This window comes from Peromyscus maniculatus, chromosome 18 (genome assembly GCF_049852395.1).
Source record: "Peromyscus maniculatus bairdii isolate BWxNUB_F1_BW_parent chromosome 18, HU_Pman_BW_mat_3.1, whole genome shotgun sequence".
NCBI classification, from domain to species: Eukaryota; Metazoa; Chordata; class Mammalia; order Rodentia; family Cricetidae; genus Peromyscus; species Peromyscus maniculatus.
In genome coordinates, this window is record NC_134869.1 from 50,697,807 (window position 1) to 50,718,512 (window position 20,706).

Consider the following 20,706-nt stretch of genomic DNA (forward strand, 5'->3'; position numbering starts at 1 on the left):
AATTCAAATTTTGCACAAGAGAAATTTCTCTAGAGGCGTTTGTAGTTTACTAGAATGTAAAGCTTCAGATGGAAGATAATCCCTGGGAAGTTTTCTTTTTGACCCAGAACTAATTTGTACAATTTCCTTCATCTGTGCTCCCCAGCATGTGCTTGGGGCCACCAGTGATGGACCACTCACTAGGTCTGAGGCAGCTCACCCCACATCTGGACAGGAGAGAGTATACAACATTTTTTCCTAATGGTCAGCTGACATCTTTCATTTAATAGTCAGCTGACATCTTTCCAGTCATACATTGGCTGGAGTATTCTCTCTCTCTTTCTCTCTCTCTCTCTCTCTCTCTCTCTCTCTCTCTCTCTCTCTCTCTCTCTCTCTCTCTCTCTCTCTCTCCTGCAAACAAGTTTTCCCAAAGCTGAAAATGGTAGTTCTCCCCCTACTAGACTCCTCTATTTAATGCTTAGCATTTCCTACTTTTTATTCTTTCTGCGACCTGAGTTCCTTTCCTGTTGTCATCCTGGGAAATCACAGGAGCAGTCTCCAGTTTGCCAGTATCTGATAAATATGAAGGCCATCACCGGCTCTTCTGCAATGAGTGTGTCATGTAACAGACTGTTGTTTCCCAAGCTTTGCACAAGGGGAGGCAAATGAAAGGAATCCAGCTCAAGAGAAAGGTTAAGAAGCATCTGCTTTTGTAAGGTATTCCTAAGAGGTACATTTGCTCTTCTATGAGGGAACTGATTTGGAAAAGGGTGCATGCTGAAGCCAGCAAGAAACCTTCCCATAATTTTCTCAGATCCAAATTTAAATCCAAAACACGGAAGGCATGCTAATTGAGTTCTAAAATTCTCGATAGTTGACATTTTATCATTAATGAAATAATGCACTAAATAAGGCATTATTTAGGTTCTAGGAAGTTTGGACTTGTAACGCAAAACAGGCACCTCAGATGAGTGATGTTCACTGGTTATAATGAACACACATCAGCATCATCAGAGATGCTTTTAAAAAATGTTAGTGCCTGGGCTGGAATTGGAGCTCACGGCAGAGGAGCTGAGCATGCATGAGACCCCAGGTTCAATATTTAGCTCCAGAAAACAAAGCCAATGCCAGTACCACCATAGAGACCAAATGTGAATATCGTGCATGTGTATTAGACTGAGCAGGACTCTGTCCAGCTTTAACCATGGGAATGGCTAAATGTCCTTGGCCAGTGTACTGTGCCAGCTTGGCAACCCGGTGCTCTTTAAAAATAAATTTTGTTCTTTCAGTTGTTTCTAACATTTTAAATTATTTTAGTTTGTAGATGTATGTGGAGGTCAGAGGATAACTTGCAGGAGTCATTTCTTTCTTTCTACATGTGGGCTCCCAGGATCCAACTGAGGTCAGCAGGCTGGTTGGCAAGCATCTTTACCAGGTGAGCCATCTTGCTGACTCAGAGAATGTCCTTTGGTCCCAAGGATGAATTCTCTAAAGTTCACATGGAGGCATCACCCTTTGTTCTACAGGAAGACTATTCTCAGGAACCAAGGTTTTTTTTTTTCTTGTTAGAAACGAATTTCATCCCTCTGCTAACAAAGTTCACATTTTCATCAGAAGAGGTGAAGAATAAATTCTCTAGCATTGAATGGCAATGTTCTGTCTGCAGTGCCCACCTCCATCCTGACTTATCTACTTTATCTATTTATCTGACCCAAATTTAGCTAAAATTGCAGCTGTCAAAAATATTAGATGTGCTAATATTGTACCCATCACACTGTCTCATTCTGATTAGCCAATGACCCTTAGTGGGTGGGTTGTGGCTACCTATTGATCAGATAAGCTCTCTAGAGATGGGCTTCAAGATGATTTTTAAAATGTAAAATTATGTAAAACTGCAAATTTTTTTTTTAAAGATTTATTTATTTATTAATGTATACAGTGTTCTGCCTGCCTGCTGTAAGTCTGCAGGCCAGAAGAGGGTACCAGATCTCATTACGGATGGTTGTGAGCCATCATGTGGTTGCTGGGAATTGAACTCAGGACCTCTGGAAGAGCAGTCAGTGCTCTTAACCTCTGAGCCATCTCTCCAGCCCCCAAAAGGAAGGGTTTTTTTTTTTTGTTTTGTTTTTGTTGGGTTTTTTTTTTGTTTTGTTTTGTTTGTTTTTCGAGACAGGGTTTCTCTGTGTAGCTTTGCGCCTTTCCTGGAACTCACTTTGGAGACCAGGCTGGCCTCGAACTCACAGAGATCCACCTGGCTCTGCCTCCGGAGTGCTGGGATTAAAGGCGTGTGCCACCACCGCCCGGCGAACTGCAAATTTTTATGTTTAACCAGTGTATCAAGAAAAATTCTAAAGTCTGTACAAATGTGGCAGTCATCGGCTAAACCCGGTTCATTACTACAAAGACTTTAAAATCAGAAGAGCCCCTATAATCACACAAATTCAAGAAAAGAACACTGACTTCATGGGCCACTCATCCTTTCCTGTATGAAGTGCTACCCATATATCAGCTAGCATTTTAGCCTCTGGTCTATCTCCTGTGCAAGTACACACATAAACTTTTGAAATTCCCGAAAACTGTTTGAAGGATATTTTGGTAATATTACATGTGGAATTCAGTTGCATCTATCCATTTTATTTTGTAATGATAAATTGTTGTTGGCGCAGGTCTTTCATTAGCTATTTGACTTGTTATTTGTTAATCTTACAGTAACTAGGGATGAATGTGTATAGCAAAAGGAATCTTTGTTGCACTTATTCAATAATTAGGAATTTTTGCCCGTGTTTCAAAAGCATTTCCCTTATGGCTTTAAGGGAAGAAGATTTGCATACACCATCCTTCAGCCTAAATACCTTATTGGGAGAGTTTCTACTATATCTTGTCTATTTTTATAAAAAATTTAAGAATGGTTCTGATTAGTAACCAGGCCTTGGAACCTATCATAACTCTTAAGAAGAGGGTTTGGCCAGAAAAGTTTTATAACCAGAAAACCATCATAACCAGCAAGATAAGCCATATAATAAACTCCTAGTTTATCTTCTGTTTTACTCACTTAGTGGAAGTTGTCAGCTTGTGTCTTCAATTCATTGACATTAATGCCTTGAGGTAGGGTCATTGTCTTACGATGCCACAGCACTTATTGCTATGCTGACATGAAGGTATGTACTTAGTAAATGTTTCATTGAGGGATTGGTTTGCTCAATGGCTGGCCCAGAGTAGAATTAAACATCCAGAGCTCCACTTAAAGAAAAGCTTGTCCAAGTCAACATCACTGTTTTAGTGTTTAATGCATATAGATATGCTAAGATGCTTGTTAATATTAATTAATACTTTATCAATCATTTGGACAGAAGTCTTAGAAAGTACATTGTTATAGGAAACAACAGCAGGGAAAATCCCCCCACCCCCCAAATTGGTAGTGTTAAAATTTCCTGATGCATACGTAATTATTGAATCTCATTATCACACTATGGATTAAGAGCTGCTAATGTTGCAATAGTCTTTCAGGGGTGAAACCACTAATAAGAAAAACAAAGTCATAAAAACACGAGTCATAGTTCAGAATTAATGGAGTCACTTGAACTCTTCAGTATCAATGCCATCCCATAATGAGATAGGTTGAATTGATACACATGGGTACCCCAAGGATTAGATTATCTTTGGTCCATTTTTAGAAAGCTGCAATAATAAAATGTATTCCAAAAGAAAGTAATTTAAACCAAGTTGCCTTATCCTTAGGTATTAAATTAAGCCACACCTATCAATATTTTTGATTCAGTAATACAGACCAGATACAAGAACAAAGGAACACTGGAAAGCGCTACGTCAGTAGGATCAGAGGGAACTGGCCAGGTCTACGAAAAGTAGCTACTTGTTCTGTATTACTGGGCTAAAACCAAAGTTGATCATTTGGAATCTGTTGATTCTTTGTCACAGTCTTATTTGCTTAGTGGTATATTTTTAACTCATGGAAAGGTCAGCTTTTCAAGGTGCCTTCTAGTATCTCACCAAGAAGTTCTCTAGGAGTCTCGGAAGGCCCGTCGTTGGTAACCACCACCTACCTCGTATGACAAAACCGAAGGTGTTGCCTTCCTTGTGCAAAGTGACCTCCACTGTTCGGAACATAACACTCGGCCCTTGTACAGCTGCGTATGGGAACGAGATGGTAAAGCGTAAGTTTAAGGTTGTAATAACATTTCTATGATAACCTTTTCAATGTGACGTAATAGGCTTGCAAGTTCTGTGGCAAATAATTTATTTTGAATAAAAAAGTCATAGTACCAACAAAGTCTGAGAAAAAAGAATTGTAATGCCATACAGAGACTGTGAGTAGTTATCCATATAAATGACCCATGTTGTTCCATATAGAAACAAGGTCAGAGTTAGTTCCTTCCTTCTGTAGAGACAAATCCTAGACAGGGGGTGAGATTTATGTTGCTTAAACTCTCCATAGCAAGCAAGGCAATCTTCAATAAATAGAAACGTTTCCCTTTGTGAAAAACAAAAGCAATATGACTATTGCAAAGCTTAGGAAATAATTTCTGCAATCATTTTTCGTCTTGAAGCTGGAATATGAAGAAAACTCATTCCTCTTGGATTACAATCAATAGATTGTTGATGCAAATAGATGTTCTAACACGTGGACAGCTGTTTGAAGAAGATGCCAGCGGCCCAAATGAAACATGGAGAGCTAAAAAAAAAAATCCTAAGGACATTCAAACTGTGACGACAGAGATGTGCTTAAATTTGCCTGTTCTCACTGTGTTCTGTTCTTTGCCTCTTATTGCTTTCATTTCACCAAATGAAATTGCACCGCCAAGTTGCGGTCTCTAATTACATTATATCACACATGCGAGCATCCGTCATGTAAAGGCATAAGTCACTAAAATATTCTGTGAAACTGCCTTAGGAAAATAGTGGGTGATTCTGATTGTATAATATACTATTGCTACATGAAAAAAAAATTCCACAAATTAGTATTTTAACATGACGAGGGCAGGGATGATTTTGTTGGCGAACCAAGAAGAATTTGTGTACTGTGCAGAAGTAGTTGGCTTCTGATCCTTTATAACGTTGTACATGGGAAGCTGGGAATGGTGGAGCATGCTTGTAATCACAGCACTGGGGAGGTTGAGGCAGGAGAATTGCAAGTTCAAGGCTAGCCTGGGCTACAGAGTGATTTAAAGGACAGTCTGGGCTACATAGTGAGAACCTATGTCAAAAAACATATAATGACGTCTATAGCCATAGTTATTACCAATAACACATTTTATACTGTTACTAGATCTTAGTATGTTTCTTACATAAAGCTACTAATACTAAACCTATGACTTATGATGCTTGAGTTACAACATGTTGGCTTTACTGTGGTGTGAAATGCACTCACAGTATAACTTTATTCTCACTCTCTGTGCAGTATTCAACAAACAACATGAGCTATTTGGCACTTAATTATAAAATCAGCCTGCGCTAATGCTTTTACTGAAAACTAGGCACATTTAAGTGGCATGAGCACATTTCATGTGGGTCAGGCTGAGATGTTCGGTCAGTTAGGCTTGCTAAAAGTATTGTTACTTCACAATGGTTTCAACTCTAGATGGGTTTCTCAAGACATAACTCCATCCAAAGTCAAGGAGCATCTGCACATAGTTTTAAAGAACCACTAAAAATCAACCTCATCTCACCATTTGTACAACTAGCTAGTGGTTTCAATTAAGCATTAATTGTAGTTATTTTTAACAATCGGAAGCACTAAACCCTCAAAGGGATCCTGTAGGAACAGTAATAAAAAGGTATGCATTTAAACTCATAGAATCAGGCTGGTACAGCTGATCTGCCAACTACCAGGCTGGGCATAAAGTAGGGGGGAAACCTGGATATGCTGACAAGCAGCACAAATGCAAAGCTAAACAAAGGTTTTGCTATATGGCTGATTTAAGTGAATGCCATCTCCTTGCTATCAGGAGAATTTCAGTTTATTCTAATCAACTAGCAACAGTACATACAAACAGATGAAAAAATTGAGGAGTAGTTTTAATTAAATGAGGAACAAAATTGGACTTGAACTAAAGGACTTCTTATCTCTATGACCCAACAAGCCACTTGAAGATACTAGTTTTGAACACGATATTTTCATTTTATGGGTGTGAGGAAGGCAAAGACGTGGTGAGAAATACCTGATGAGCATCTACTGTGTGCCCAGAACTCAGCAAAAAATGGTTTTGCAAATATTATTTCATTTAATCATTAAATCATCTCTCAATTATGCACAACCAAATCCCAGCTCTGGGCCACCTGTGCTTGCTGGCTGGATGTCTGTTCTGGGAATGTGAAGTACTGGAATTTTCATTTTGTTTTTGCTTTCTGTAGCTGACCACAAAATCCTTATAGTCGAATTCAGTCTGTATGAAGACTTTGGGATCACTCACAGCTTCAGATCATTCACACCCCACTTTACACCATTTACAATGATGGAAATGATGTTATCGTTGGCAACGTTTTAATATAATTAACAAAACATATTGGAGCTTTATAGTTTTTATTCACACTGCTGGCCCTTGTCGATTTAATTTTCACACCCAGTATCAGTTTCCTTGTGTTGACCATGTAACTGTTACTCATTATTCTGCAGAGATGGTAATGAAGAGGCTTAGCCAAAGGGTTAAAGGGCTAGGTAAAAGGTCTCCTCAGTATTTTAGTTGTACTGTGGCTCCATGTTTCTATTTGTGAATATGCATGAGTTTCCGGAAAGCTGTTTAACTAAGGTTGATGAGATTTCTCCAAGTGAAACACCCCATTCCTCCTCCATCCTCACCACCTTGACAGAAGAACATTGTGTTGCCTTGTGCATGTGTCTTGCTTTGCCCCTGTGAGGCTATGGGATACTAGCAGAGGCTAGAAATGTGCCCAAATGGGCTGGCCTGTCTTCTTTTCCTGGGCCACAGGGAGAGCTCTATAGAGCAGTGCTCCTATAGACTCAACTCCAGAGTGAACTACGTGGAGGGAATCTTTCAATATCCTTCCGTCTTCGCTACTCCCACCGTGATGAGCACAGGGTCAGAACAGAGATGGCCACACAGTGATATCATTCACATATCTATTGGAGTGGAGAAAGGATTCCTTCTGTTAGACAGCTGGTCTCACTCAGCTGGTGATTTAACAGGAGCTAAAAAGACCTGGCAGATTTCTCTTTTTAATTATTAAGCAGGGAAACTCTGTCGCTCCAAGGTTTAAATGGAAACACTATTTAAGTAAATAGAATGTCCCCAAATCACATTCTTTCTCATTATTTAAGCTGATGATAAAATGTTAAGTGTCAACTGAAAATGGCTGAGAATTACTTAGCATTTCAAAATTCCATTGGGGTTATGTGAACCGAGAGCGGGGAAGGCACTTTTTGGATCAATGTTTCATGCATAAATACCTAGGATACACTTTGCTCATATTCTCCCCAAGTAGTTCTGAAAGCAGTACATAATTTTCAAGTTAAAATGAAGTATGGAACACAGAGAGGCCAAGTACTTCCTTTCCATAGAGAAACTGAATCTTGGGAAAGATAAATGGATTGCCCAAGGTCAGACTTTATTATTACCTTTTTTAATCTCTCAGATCACAGACAGACATACCCAGCTTTCTCTGAGCCCTTGAGTTGGTGGAGGCTCAGAGCACTGTGAACTGGGTGTGTGGTTCTCGGTGTGGGGGGACAGAGAGACCCTAGCTTGGGTGGGCTTCGGGTAGATGCAATGGCCTGTTTAGTTTTAGTGTTCCGAGCTAAGGACAGGAGAGGCTTGTTAATGCCTTCAACCTTGCTGAACTCCTAGGCATTATTAATTTCCCAAACATAAGAAAAATAGATAGAGATTATCCTTGGAGGATAGGCCTCTTCCATCTGAATTCTATCAAGAAAAAGACTTTGGCATTTAAAAGTATATTTTTCTCTCTTCCTGTCAGCTTTATTGCATGGGGAAGACAAACCTATTTAAGTACCAAGCCTCAGCAGATTTAACTCCTAAACATGTTGGATACCAATTTTCTCCTCTTTAACTCTGTAGATGCTGTATAGCTCAAGGGTATCTTCTCTCTTGGAAAACAGTAAGAGCACCCAGCGAATAGGTCTGAGGATCTATTTGGATCTATTTTCCGTTTAGTTTCTCAAATGCTACTGGAAACACACCAGTCTGACAATATAGTTTTAAAAGCCCTTGAGGATCTGTTGACACCCACATCTTCCGTGGAACCTCATCATTTGATTCCCGTTGCCTCACTGGCTGCCTTCCTATCCTGGAATCTTTGCCTTTCCTTTGTGATCTGACAGTCCCATCCTGTCCAGCCTGAGCAGCCCACTGTATCTTCTTATTCCCTTGCTGGACCCTCTGCTCAGAGTGGTCCTCTTCCCATTCAGTCTGTACCATCCCTTCCCATTCTCCCCAAGTCCATAGCTCTGAATCATCCATGATACTAGACAAATCCCCGCTCTGGGTCTGACCCTCTAAACTATACGGAATTCCTTTAGGAATAGAATGTGTTGTACTGATACACACACCCAGTGGAAGGCAAGTGTATAAATGAGAGCCACGTCTCTATAGAGCTGGTTTTCTTAACTCCTGGAAATGCTTTGAGATAATGATTTAAAGGTAAATTGACTTTCAGAAAGTTAAAGAAACCATGGTGCCCTTATAATGGTCACAGTCATAATGGCTAATATTTGCCAAGAATGTAACAATGGCCTAAGTATGTGATCACACTGCTGAATCCCTACAGAGCACACCCAGCAGTGACTGTAGCCATTGACAAGTGGCCATCCCATGGCTCAGAGAACTTAACATAGCCTGAGAGCTTTAATCGGGTCCCTGAATCCCAAATACCCTCTGTATCACCCTCAATCTCAATTTACATTGAAATCGCTTGCCCACATTGCTGGCTTTTTCCTTGGTATTTCTGCGTGTACATGACAAACGCACACCTCAAATGTAGCATTCAGCCTCCCTGCAATCATGTCCAGCCCCATTAATGGTGACTGTATCATTCCAGTTGCTCAGGCTCAAAACCTTGGCGTGACCCCGACTCTATTTTTTCATAGCCTGCCTCACATCCATTAGGAAACCCCATTGGCTCCTCATTCAAACCATACAGAATCTGACTGTTCCCCACCTTCACTGATCCCACTTCTCATGTCGATCACTGCAGTATTCTCCCAATGTGTCTCCCTACCTTTATCTCCTGCCATGGCTTCTGACTACAGCCCAGCCACCAGAAAGCCTCTGGAACTGTGAGATCGTGTTTTGCCTCTGTCTGAGGCCAGGCTTCCCGAATCATTCAGAGCATAGTGAAAGATCATCCCAAGGGCCCACGAGATCACACCACCTCACATTTCTGATCTTATCTCTCAATTCTCTTCCTGTTCATTCCACTCTTGCCACACTGGCCTCAATGCTTCTAGAACAATACACAGGTATTGTCTTGTCTTCTGCTCTTATCGCTGACTGTCTCTTTCCCCTTGGAGCTTTTTCTTTAGAAATTCATACAGCTGTTTCCCTCACTGCCTTCAAGTTCTGGACCTGTGTCACCTCGACTTCTGTTCCCAACACCCCTTATTTAACTCTGTGGTCCAGTCCCCATCCTACCAGTTACTTCTGATTTATTTCCCTCATATTTGCCCTGGCCCTTAGAATGGAACATGGTGATCATGGCTTTTGCTAAATACTGCCTTACCCTCGTAGAATGCAATCTCCATGGCTGTCCCCCACATTCCCAGAATATGTAGTCGCGGCTGGAGCACAGTAAAGACTCATCCGCTCATGGCTGAATATGGATTATCATCAACTATTCATAATAATCTAAGTCCTCACGGGTAAGAAAGAGCAAAGAGCTGTCCAGGGTCACATCCCTGGTGACAGCTCCTCAGAGGAGATGAGACACCAGAAGAACATAGCTTCAGCACAGGCAGCCATAACACACAGCAGAAGCCATGCCTCATGAACATGAGCAAGAGGCCTCTGGAGGCAGACAGTCTGGGTTCAAATACTCACTTGAGTATTTGACACCTTATCTGACACCTTCAAAGGATGGAAAGAAGGATGACACATGCCTGTCTTTTAGTTTCAACTGGTTGATCCATTATTTATTAAAAACTTGTAGAGTGCCAGGCAATGTTCTAAGTGCTTTACAAATGCTAACTCAAGTCACTTGATCTCCATTTTGCAGATGGGGAAACTGAGGCATAAAGCTTAAGCAACCTTCTCAAAGACATGTAGCAAGTAAAAGTGAAGCCAGATTTCATAAGCTCTCGAAATCTGTCTGCTGCACTTATTACCATTATCACTACTTAAAAATAATTAGATATGATATCATCTTTTATGGGTTTTTTTTTTTTGTGTGTGTGTGTGAGCTTATCCACTGAAGAGTCAATATAAAGCATGTAAACATGCTTTTCCTAAATCTAAGCATAGTATTTGGATGGATTTTAAAAATATTACGTTAACTGTTTATTAAAATAGCTTAAGTGGTATCCACGTCCATAGATCACTTTAATGGATGGCCAAGAGAAAAAGAGGAGGCAGCCGGGGTGGGAAGCCATGGCAGGCAGCCGTCCGGGGGCGGGGTAGGGTGGGGTGGGGTGGGGTGTTGTTTTTACTTACAGACTGGTGGGAGCTCATACTCCACCTCCAGGACCACTCTTTCCCCGACATTTTTCAGCAAGCTGATGATCTCGTCGTGGCGGAATTTGGCCAGGTTGATTCCGTTCACGGCTTTGATGTAGTCGCCCACATCCAGCTGGTCACTTCTGCAAAAGCAATGTCACTGTGGTGGGCACATCCTTCCCACAGGCCACTCTCTAACTTTTTTGACTTTCCCTCATCTAACTTAACAGGTCAACATAATAAACACCCCGCTCCCTAGGCCGTGACTGGACCCTAAAAGAAGGAGCTTGGCTGAGAATGGGTGGGATGTGGGGGGGCTACCCTACTCGCCCCATTGGGACTTCCGCCTTGGGTGTGTCTCTGATCGTTCCTCAAACCTTTTACCTCTTTTATTTCTAAAACATCAGAAAACAAAACCTTAAAAACATTAGTTGCCCAAACAGTTCGAACCAGGGACCCTGATTTGGGGGATGTGGGGCTATGGGGTGGCTTGGGAGGGAGGGCTAGGAGATGGGAGGAGGGAGGAGGGAGGATCTGTGGGTGGTATGTAGAGTGAGCAGAAAATTTCTTAATAAAGAAAAAAACATCAGTGACTTGTCCCCTAGCACTGCTTCTCTAGGGATGGACCCTGACTCTAGATACTGCAAATCTTTCCTTCTTCTTCCCTCTTAATATTGTTGCCTGCCTTTTGGACATTTCAGGGCTTTTAATGTCTTATTGGGAGTGGGACCAGAGTCAGAGCCAAGGAAATAGTCAGCATATTTTGTTTCTTATTGCTTGCTTTAAAAAACAAAACAAAACAAAACAAAACAAAAAAACCTGTTGTCTATTCCTAATCAGCACTGGTTAAAAAAATATTGAGCCGGGCGTTGGTGGCGCACGCCTTTAATCCCAGCACTCGGGAGCCAGGCAGATCTCTGTGAGTTCGAGGCCAGCCTGGGCTACCAAGTGAGCTCCAGGAAAGGCACAAAGCTAAACAGAGAAACCCTGTCTCAGAAAAACCAAAAAAAAAAAAAAAAAAAAAAATATTGAGGAAGAAGAAATGACAGAGAAAGACTTGAATTGCAGCATCAATCCCACCTTCCCTCACGGCCACAGAACCCCTGCTGCTCTGGGCTTTATCTACCAGACAGATTTTGAAACTAAGAACAGGCAGCGAGACCAATGGCGGGAGCCAATGTGTATGTCACTGGACACACGGACAAAGCAAGCTTCCTGTTCTGTTTCCTCTAGGAAACCTCTTATGTCCTGGTGAGAAAGAAAAGCCTCCTTGGTGGAAAAGTAAACACTTTCCCCGGAGACCTGGAGTTCGGCCTGAGTCTCTTCCTCTCTAGACATTTCACATCTTACGGGTCATCGGCTCCACATTTAGTAGATCCGAGTGTCACTTTCCTGCTGCAAACCATTTGCCATCCAGAGGCACAGTCAGACCTTAAGCAGTCCTGTCAAAATAAACCTGCAGGAGCTGGGCTGCTCCTAAGGAGTCACCAAAGTCCCCAGTGGCTTCAGCGCAGCCCAGCCAAGCCGCTGGCAGAGCCGGGGAGTGGATTCTGAAGCATGCCCGCTGTGCTTCTGCGGGGAGGCGCTGCCTGGCAGACAGCAGCTGTCATTTATCTATCAGTGACCTTTTCTGATAAACTCTAATTTTTTGAATTAATTATACCCTTGTTCCTTTTTCCCCGTGACGCCGTGAGGCAGTTACCTGGCAGCAATTCCTCCCTGCCGCAGGTTGGACACTCTTGGCCTGCCATCCTTGTCGATTCCTCCTGATACCGTCAACCCGAGCGTGGTGCCCTCCTTCTTCATCAGCTCCACCACAGTGGAGCCCTTGAACTCTTCTGTAAAAGACAAGCGTTCAGCCTGTTAAAGGAGAAGAGAACCAGGGATGCCATGCCGGCTGCACGGTTCAGTGGCCCGACCCCTGCATTTCCCCTTTTTCATGGTAACTGCAGTGTCACAAGATGTTGGGGGCACAGATGGCACTGAGAAAGGCATTTCAGGAGAAGTGGTTGACCCGGCACCAGTGGGCTGGTCCACTCTGGTTCCACAATAAGTAATATCAATCCTCTTAGGTACCAATGAAAGTGTTCTCCCCACACTTTCTCCATTCACTAGAGACTTTGTTTTCTATTGTTATAATTCAAACTACAACACAAGTTTATCAGGCTAGAATTTTAAATCATCATACAAATGCATTAAACATGGCGGCCAACTCGCTGCTTATCAGACATCTCAGATTAGAAAGCCAACTACCTGAAGAGTGTTCTCTACAGGTTGGAGAAATATTATCAACACTATTTCGTCTTTAAAAATCAAGGTACCATGGTTCAAGTGGCAGTGTCTATCATTTCATGAAGATTATGTTAATGTTGCTCCTCAGGATTTGGGGATAACTGCCATAAAACTTCCACTATTGAGGGAATGCAATTTCTAAAGCTCACAGATTTTGTGGGAATAACATCTACACGCTGATCAGGAAATCAAATCTTTTGATTTTAGCCAAGGTAGAAGGTAAGATAACTTTAAGAATATACTTCTTTTCAGTTGAGATGTAATGCATGAGTGAAGAATCTATTTTCAAACAGAGAGAGAGAGAGAGAGAGAGAGAGAGAGAGAGAGAGAGAGAGAGAGAGAGAGAGAGAGAGGTCAACATTTACTATATGGAGGCTAACTATGATAAACTCTGAGTCAGAGGTTCCCACCATGTTATTTTCTTCTGTTACACGGGTACTTTCTGGATGTGGATGGGGAACTATATGGTTTCCTAATTTGTGTTCAATCAGGTTAGAAATTTTAGGGGTCACGCACATCTAGAACACCAAACATACATTAAAATGTAAGAACAGCCTTTTTTAAAAAAGATTATTTGTATTCTTTCCCCCTTAATTATGCATAATAATTATAATTTCAAAAATCTCTGACTGTTTATCATACAAGTATCTAAACTCTTGCTGGTATATTATTCCACCAATATATGAAAAAAAATGTTAAGGGAAGAAATAGTATCTCATGAGGTCTAGTGTACAGACAGACTCCTGATGAAAGAATACAAGAGGTACAAGGGTGCTGATTTCCTCTGTGACATAGAGAATTTCATCCCAGTCATTGCTTGGCCCTATGACTGTAATGCCCCAGCATGTCACTCGGGAAGTCATCTTTTCTATGGCAGCCTCAGGAGGCTGTGTTGTACATTGTTCTTTAAAGCAGAGTCCAGGGGAGAAGCTGTGAGTCTATACTGATGTTGACGTCATCCATAACATTCCATGTGAAAGATCAGCTAAAGACCAAAATGTGGGCTCCGTGGGCCCTGGCGGCCCCCCCCCCCCCCCCCCCCCCCCGACTGTGAGTGACTGCTGCCTTGCTTGCTGACCTTGACCAGATGTCCTCCCTATTCAGATTCCCTGCTGGTCTCCTTATCACCTAAGGATCACCGGAGAGCTTACCGGAGGTCCTTTGTTCCTGTATCCTGTATTTTGGTGTAAACAACTTAGATGCAAGAATGTAGAACATTGGGTCTTGAATGTAGACCATTGGTAGCCAACTTCTGCCCTCCGGGGATCCTCCATTTGTGTTGTAAGCCTGTATTTAAGGTTTCTTCCCTCTTTCAATAAATGGCATTCGGCATTTGGCATTCGACATTTCTTTTCTCAAATAACCCACCAAGTTCACTTTGTGCTGCCCAGATACTCAAGGGTCGGGTCATCCCCTGGACCATAGTTAACCAGCCATGGGACACACCCTTAAGGAAAACTGACTCATCTTCTCAAGCCGCCATCAACTGTCCATAGCACCTCGGTTTGGGGTAGGGAGATCGTGGCCCTTTCCCTTTCTCATGCTAGAATGTTGACTGGCTTGGTCTTGTGTAGGTCTTACACAGGCACCTGAAGCTGTTGGGAGTTCATGAGTAGCAGTCTTGTGCAGCATGAATCTTAAAAGGTCTTATTCATAAAAACAAACCTGGAGCCAGGTATTGGGGTGAATACTGGAAGATCAGAGAAGCAGAACAAGCCACAGCTTCCTCACCTCGCCAGTTCCTCAGCTGATCCTGTTTCCTCAGGCTGGAAGCCTCAGAGTCCTCATCCAAATGGATCTCAGCTGAACTGCTGCTCAAAAGCCTAAAAGCTTAACCAGCTCTAGTTCCTGGGCCTCATGCTTTATATACCTTTCTGCTTCCTGCCATCACTTCCTGGGATTAAAGGCTCTTGTTACCACGCCTGGCTGTTTCCAGTGTGGCTTTGAACTCACAGAGATCCAAACGGATCTCTGCCTTTGGAATGCTAAGATTAAAGGTGTGTGTGCCACCATTTTCTGGCCTCTGTATCTAGTGGCTGCTCTGTTCTCTGATCCCAGATAAGTTTACTAGGGTGCACAATATTTTGGGGAACACAATATCACTACAGTCTTGTGATGTCTAGAAGACACTGTTTCACTCTAGTCCTCCATAATTTGTGGCTCTTTCACTTTTTTCTGCTCTTTCTGCTGCAATAGTCTCTGAGGTGTGTGTGTGTGTGTGTGTGTGTGTGTGTGTGTGTGTGTGTGTGAGATATCAATGTCCAATTTGTGGCCAATTATTTCACAGTCACTTTGACTGGTTGTCAGTTTCTGCTGCATAAAGAGACTTCTCTGATCAGGTCTGGGAGCTGCGTGGATCTATGGGTATAGAGGTATAAATTTAGAGAGTGGTTGGGTACTATGTCCACCTGACAGAATAACAGTAGTAGGTTGACCCCTTGGGCCTGTGAGCCCCCCAGCTGTGGGTTCTTGGCCAGATCTTCAGGATTAAGCATGTATTTCCTCCTGGGGAGCAGGCCTTCACCCCAATCAGAAAGTGCTTGGTTATCCCATACAATTCCTGACATGACTACACCCAGGGGCATATATTGCTGTAGACGAATTTCTAAAGGGTCTTATTAAATAAAAAAACACGGCCAGTTATAGGGGTGAAAGCCTTAGAGATCAGGGAAATCGTGAGAGCCACCACCTCCATAGTCCTATTGTCACTGTTTGAAAATTGGCCCCAGCCACAGCTTCTCCTCAGCAAGCCTCCTAGGCTGGCCTCAAACTCGGGATCCTCCTGCCTCTGCCTCCTTTAGTAAATCCTACCAGAGTGCACCACTACAACTAGGTAGTGAGGGTAGCTCCGGTGACTATCCAGGCAGCTGGCTGTTTCTGTCAACTCACATTTTTTTGGAAGCCACATCACTTCTTCGTCACTGCCTGTTTACACAGACCTCCAGCTCTCTATGGTTGGTACTGGGGTTAAAGTTGTGTGTCACCACACTTGGCTGCATCCTTGACCACACAGAGACTCTGCCTGCCATGTGTGATCGGATTAAGGGCATGGGCTACCATTGCCTTACTTCTGTTTATGGCTCGCTTTGTGACTTCGTTATGTGACCTCTGATCACCAGGCAAACTTTGTTTATTAACATACAAATAAAATCACATTTCAGCACAAATAAAATATCACTCCATATTGCCATGCTGGTCATTATTGTAGTTCACAGGGTTCACAAATGGGTAAAACATTTGGTGGATCCTTTCTCCCAACAGCCCTGCATAGCACCTACCAGGACTAGGAAAGCTAGTCAGAGAGACGAGGCTTCCTGGTCAACAGGAACTTAATTTGTATGTTCTGCGACAAAAGGACACATGGAGTTTTTAAGTGGTCATGTCTGCCTGTCATGTGAGAAGTTTCAATTCACTGAAGTTTATTCCTGCTTGGGTCTCCAAGGATGCACACACCGTACGAGAAGGATTCCGATGACGTGGTGGTCATGGGTGCAGACATGTAGGTTTGTCTCTACAAGGAAACTAGGTGCCAGGTCCTTCCCAGGTTTCGTGGCAGATCTCACAAATCATGAAAAACTCAATCATTATCACTGATTTTTTTTTCTTCAGAATTTAAATCCATTTATCTGGGAACTTTAAAAGCTGGTAATAGTCAATTAGCCCCTCATTTAAAAATATTTTGCTTTTTCCTAAGAGCTAGTTTTAATACCAAGAAAGAAAGCATTTATGTCCCAGTTAATTAAGTAATTTGTACAGTCATTAATTCAGTAAGTCATTGAATGCTCACAACGAGCCAAACAACACAATTGGAAAGATGGAAAATGTTGAGGCCATTATCCTCAAGAGGCCCAGACTAGGCACAGAGGCAGAGCAGCAGTGTGGGGTGTGGCCAGGCAGACAGAGGAAATCATTCCGGAAACAAGGTAAAGGAAAGGTGTGTGAATTTCCAAATGCAAGGACTGTTTCCGAGCTTTGCCTCCCGAACCAATCTGCTCGATTTATTGATTAGGATTAGCTGAGCAGCAGCCCAGACTAAAGAAGGAATATAAATTAGGCAACCAGAAGCAAAGGTAGGATATTCTTGGAAGAAAACGTGCTGAATCACAAGGATATTAACTGCCAATAAGTACCTTTAGTATCAAAGGAACTGATTCCGTCTGTGATGGGTGTTTCCAAAGGGAGTGGGAGAGAAGGGGAGGTCTGGGAGAGGGCGGGACCTGCTTCTGGAATTTGCTTCCTGCTAACCTACAAGCTCTACTCAGACCATCTATCACTTCACGTCCTTTTTGGTGTTTAATGTTTGCATAATGATGCAATGGCAGAGAGGAATGCAGACAGATGCCTTCATTTGCATGAGTTCCCTTATATATCAAAGCTTACCGAACACACACTGCTGTAAAACAGGGGGACTTGGGCAAGTCAATATGTACCAGCAATTTCTTTCCTTTGTGATTTAAATTGCAAATACCCTTCCACAAAAGGAAGAAGACCTCGCAGCAAATACATTGCGTTCAAATTATCAGCAGCCCAGGAAACAGATGACGCCTAGCTGGCAAGGAAGAGAAGGTTCCAGATTTGAGGTTTTCCTAATCACCATATTTAATTATCATTCCAAAAGAGAAAGGAAAAAAAAAAAAGAAAAGAAATGACAGGTTTACATCTGTGCCCCTGCTTCTTCAACACACCCAACATGAGTCTCACTGGCGCCCTGTCATCTAGCTGTTCGCTATTTTTCTTTGGGTTTATAATTCAATCTTTAAGATATAAAAGATTTGGAGAAAAGGAACAGCCATGATGGAGGCGAGCAGAATGATGCTGAAAAAATTCTCATGAACAATATGAAAATCTAGTAACATATATTTTTACAAAAGTAACACGTGTGACAATGCACATATAGCTTGTGTGTGTGTGTGTGTGCGCGCGCGCGTGAGTGTGCACATGTGTGTTTATGCATGTGATGGCCAGAGGCTGACATTGACTGTTTTCTTCAATTGCTCTCTCCCTTATGTCTTATTCAGCACTGAAAACAAAACAAACCTACACAAAGCAGGTAAAAGCCCTACTGTGCACCTGCTAACAATCCAACAGAGAGCACACACTGCCACAAACATGTTTCACTTTTCCTAAAACTAGGAAGTTGACAGCATCCATAAAAGCTCCACTGTGATGTTTGGGGAACGAGACGGAGTTTGTATGGGTACAGAAACAGAACATGTGACCTTGTGGAGGTTCCTAGGGAACTTCCCTAAGGATCTACCATGTTCTTCAGTGTTTCTGAGGAAAAGGAGGAAAAGCCCACCCATCATGCCTCCCCGACAGAGGTCATGGAACTGTGGCTGGATGTCATATGACCAAAGACCGCTCTCAGAAAGAGGGACCTGGGGTCAGGGCCTGACTCCCCAAATTGGCCCATATTTAGATGTGCTTTGATATATGAAACAAATAAAAAAATGAATGGTAACAGAACAACACAACACAACACAAATGAATAATGGACATAGTGCTTCTGAACCCATAGCTGACCATCTACTGCCTTATGGTGTCTTCATACTGCTTTGCATAAAGATGTGCCTTGACAATGTTTTGTTCTGTGCAAGCCTAGATTTCTAGGCACTCTGACCTCATGGTTTATTCAAAATTAATTATTAGGCTTAGACTAGTAAAAGTGAGTTAGTCTTGGTTTTCTAGAAGGTTACTGAATTCTGAGCTAAATAAAAAAGATTTACCAATGTATTTTGTTTGTTTGTTTGTTTGTTTGTTTGTTTTTGTTTTTTGTTTTAATTTTGGTGCCTGTCCTGGATCTCGCTCTGTAGACCAGGCTGGCCTTGAACTCACAGAGACCGTCCTGGCTCTGCCTCCCGAGTGTTGGGATTAAAGGCGGGTGGTGATGGCAAGATTGACCAATGTTATGAGCATTGCTGGAACTGGGGAGGTGGTGCACGTGATGATGACTCTAGGGTGGCACCTGCCATGGCTAGTAAACAGAGCCCACAGTGCTGAAGCCTGTGAGGGTCCTGCTCAGTGTGGGAAAGTGGGTGCTCTAGATGGTCCCTGAGAACCTAAGTCTTGAAGGCAGCCTGCTGTGGAATATCTTTCTGTATGCTGTGAATACATGTTGTTCCCATTGGTTAGTAAATAAGCTGTTTTGGCCTATGGAAGGCAGCTTAGAGGCAGACAGGAAACCCAAGGAGAGAGATAGGAAAGAGGAAGGCGGAGTCTAGAGAGATGCAAGCCAGCTGTTGAAGGAGCAACATGTAATGGGACGCAGGTAAAGCCACAAAACCCGTGGCCATACATAGACTAATAGTTATGGGTTGAGTTAAGATATAAGAGCTAGCTAGCTAGAAGCCTGCCATAGGCCATGCAGTTTGTAAATAATTTTAAGCCTCTGAATGACTATTTTATAAGCGGCTTGTGGGACTGTGGGGCTGGGTGGGACACAGGAAAACTTTGGGCTACAGCAGCCCAGGTAGAGGGCTGGAGGTAGGGGAGGGGTTACAGCCCAAGGCTTCTGGCACGTGCTAGTCCTTGTAGTTTCTCAGTCCAACTATCATCTACGGTATCTGGGAAACGTTGGAGTTACTAATCCCTGGGCTTCACCACGAAGAACTGAACCAGGACTCCTGCTGACAGGATTGCTGCATATTATATTTGTTTTCATAGTTAATAAAAACATTAATCAAAAAAATTACACAGAAAAACCAGAGGTCCACATCATGACTTGATAATTCTTCAGGGATTTACGGTGTGTCTGTATCACGCTTTCAATTATACTTTGAGATAGTTGTAGATTCACATGTATAAGGAGTAGTTAGGAAGGCACTGTACCCTTTATCTACTCCTAACATCTTGTGATGCTGTATGACATCGGACCCAGGAGAGTAGCATCAGTGAAATCAAGGCACACAAAATTTCTGTTAGCATAAGGAATAAGCACACTGCTCTTCTATAGACACACCCATTTCGCTCCTACACACTCCCTTCCTTAACCTCCGGCCACCTATAATTTCTGTTTTTGTAACTGTGGTGTTTCAAGAATATTAAATAAGTGGAATCATGCACTGTGAAATAAACCTTTCAGGTTTGACCTCCTCCTCCTCTTCCTCCTTCTCCTCCTCCCTCTTCTTCTGACGTTTAGCATCATTCTCTACTGTTCCATCCATGCTCTTTTTTATTTTTTACTGTTTTTCCAGCAGTAGTCTGTGAGAACTATTCACAGTACAAGTTATACTACGGCTGGTGTAACTGTTACCTGTTGAAAGACATCTTGGTTGTTTCAGATTTCGGTTATTATTTATGAGGTCACTCTAAACACCCATGTACAGGTTTTTACATGAGCATACATATTCATTTCTCCCCAATAAATACCCAGGAGTATAATCTGTAAGTCACAGAGTAGCTAATATTTAGTTTTCATACCAACTGTTTATCCACTTTCCAGAGTTCTTACTCCATGTTAGGTCTCTACTTGTAGCATAGGAATCATTCAATTTCTCTGTGTCCCACCACATAAAGGAGACTGTCACCACTCCTTACTTTAGCCCTTGGAGAAGCGTGTGTGTATTTCTGACTATACTTAGAGACTGACTGTTTTCTTCTCCCTGTTGAGCTATGGAAGCCACTTATGTGCTATAGACAGGAGTTGTCTGCTGAATAGGCTGCCTGCAGATACTTTCTCACAGGACACAGACTTTCTTTACAGCTTCTTGACAAGATTTTCTGTGGAGCTAAACATTCTTCATAATATGTATTTATATAAAATATATAAAATGTGTATATATAAATATATATATAA

General features: G+C 42.3%; 1 protein-coding gene across 13 annotated transcripts in view; it reads right to left on the minus strand.

Annotated features, from left to right (window-relative positions):
- Grip1 (glutamate receptor interacting protein 1) overlaps window positions 1-20,706 on the minus strand; it is a 667,949-nt gene that overhangs the window by 156,273 nt on the left and 490,970 nt on the right. For all 13 annotated transcript variants that reach the window (XM_076554188.1, XM_076554184.1, XM_076554182.1 and 10 more), the window contains 3 exons: window positions 12,322-12,457; window positions 10,617-10,762; window positions 4,041-4,124 (listed from right to left, as the gene is read on the minus strand). In XM_076554188.1, coding sequence (XP_076410303.1) covers window positions 4,041-4,124; window positions 10,617-10,762; window positions 12,322-12,457 — 366 coding nt within the window. The remainder of the gene's footprint in view (window positions 1-4,040; window positions 4,125-10,616; window positions 10,763-12,321; window positions 12,458-20,706) is intronic.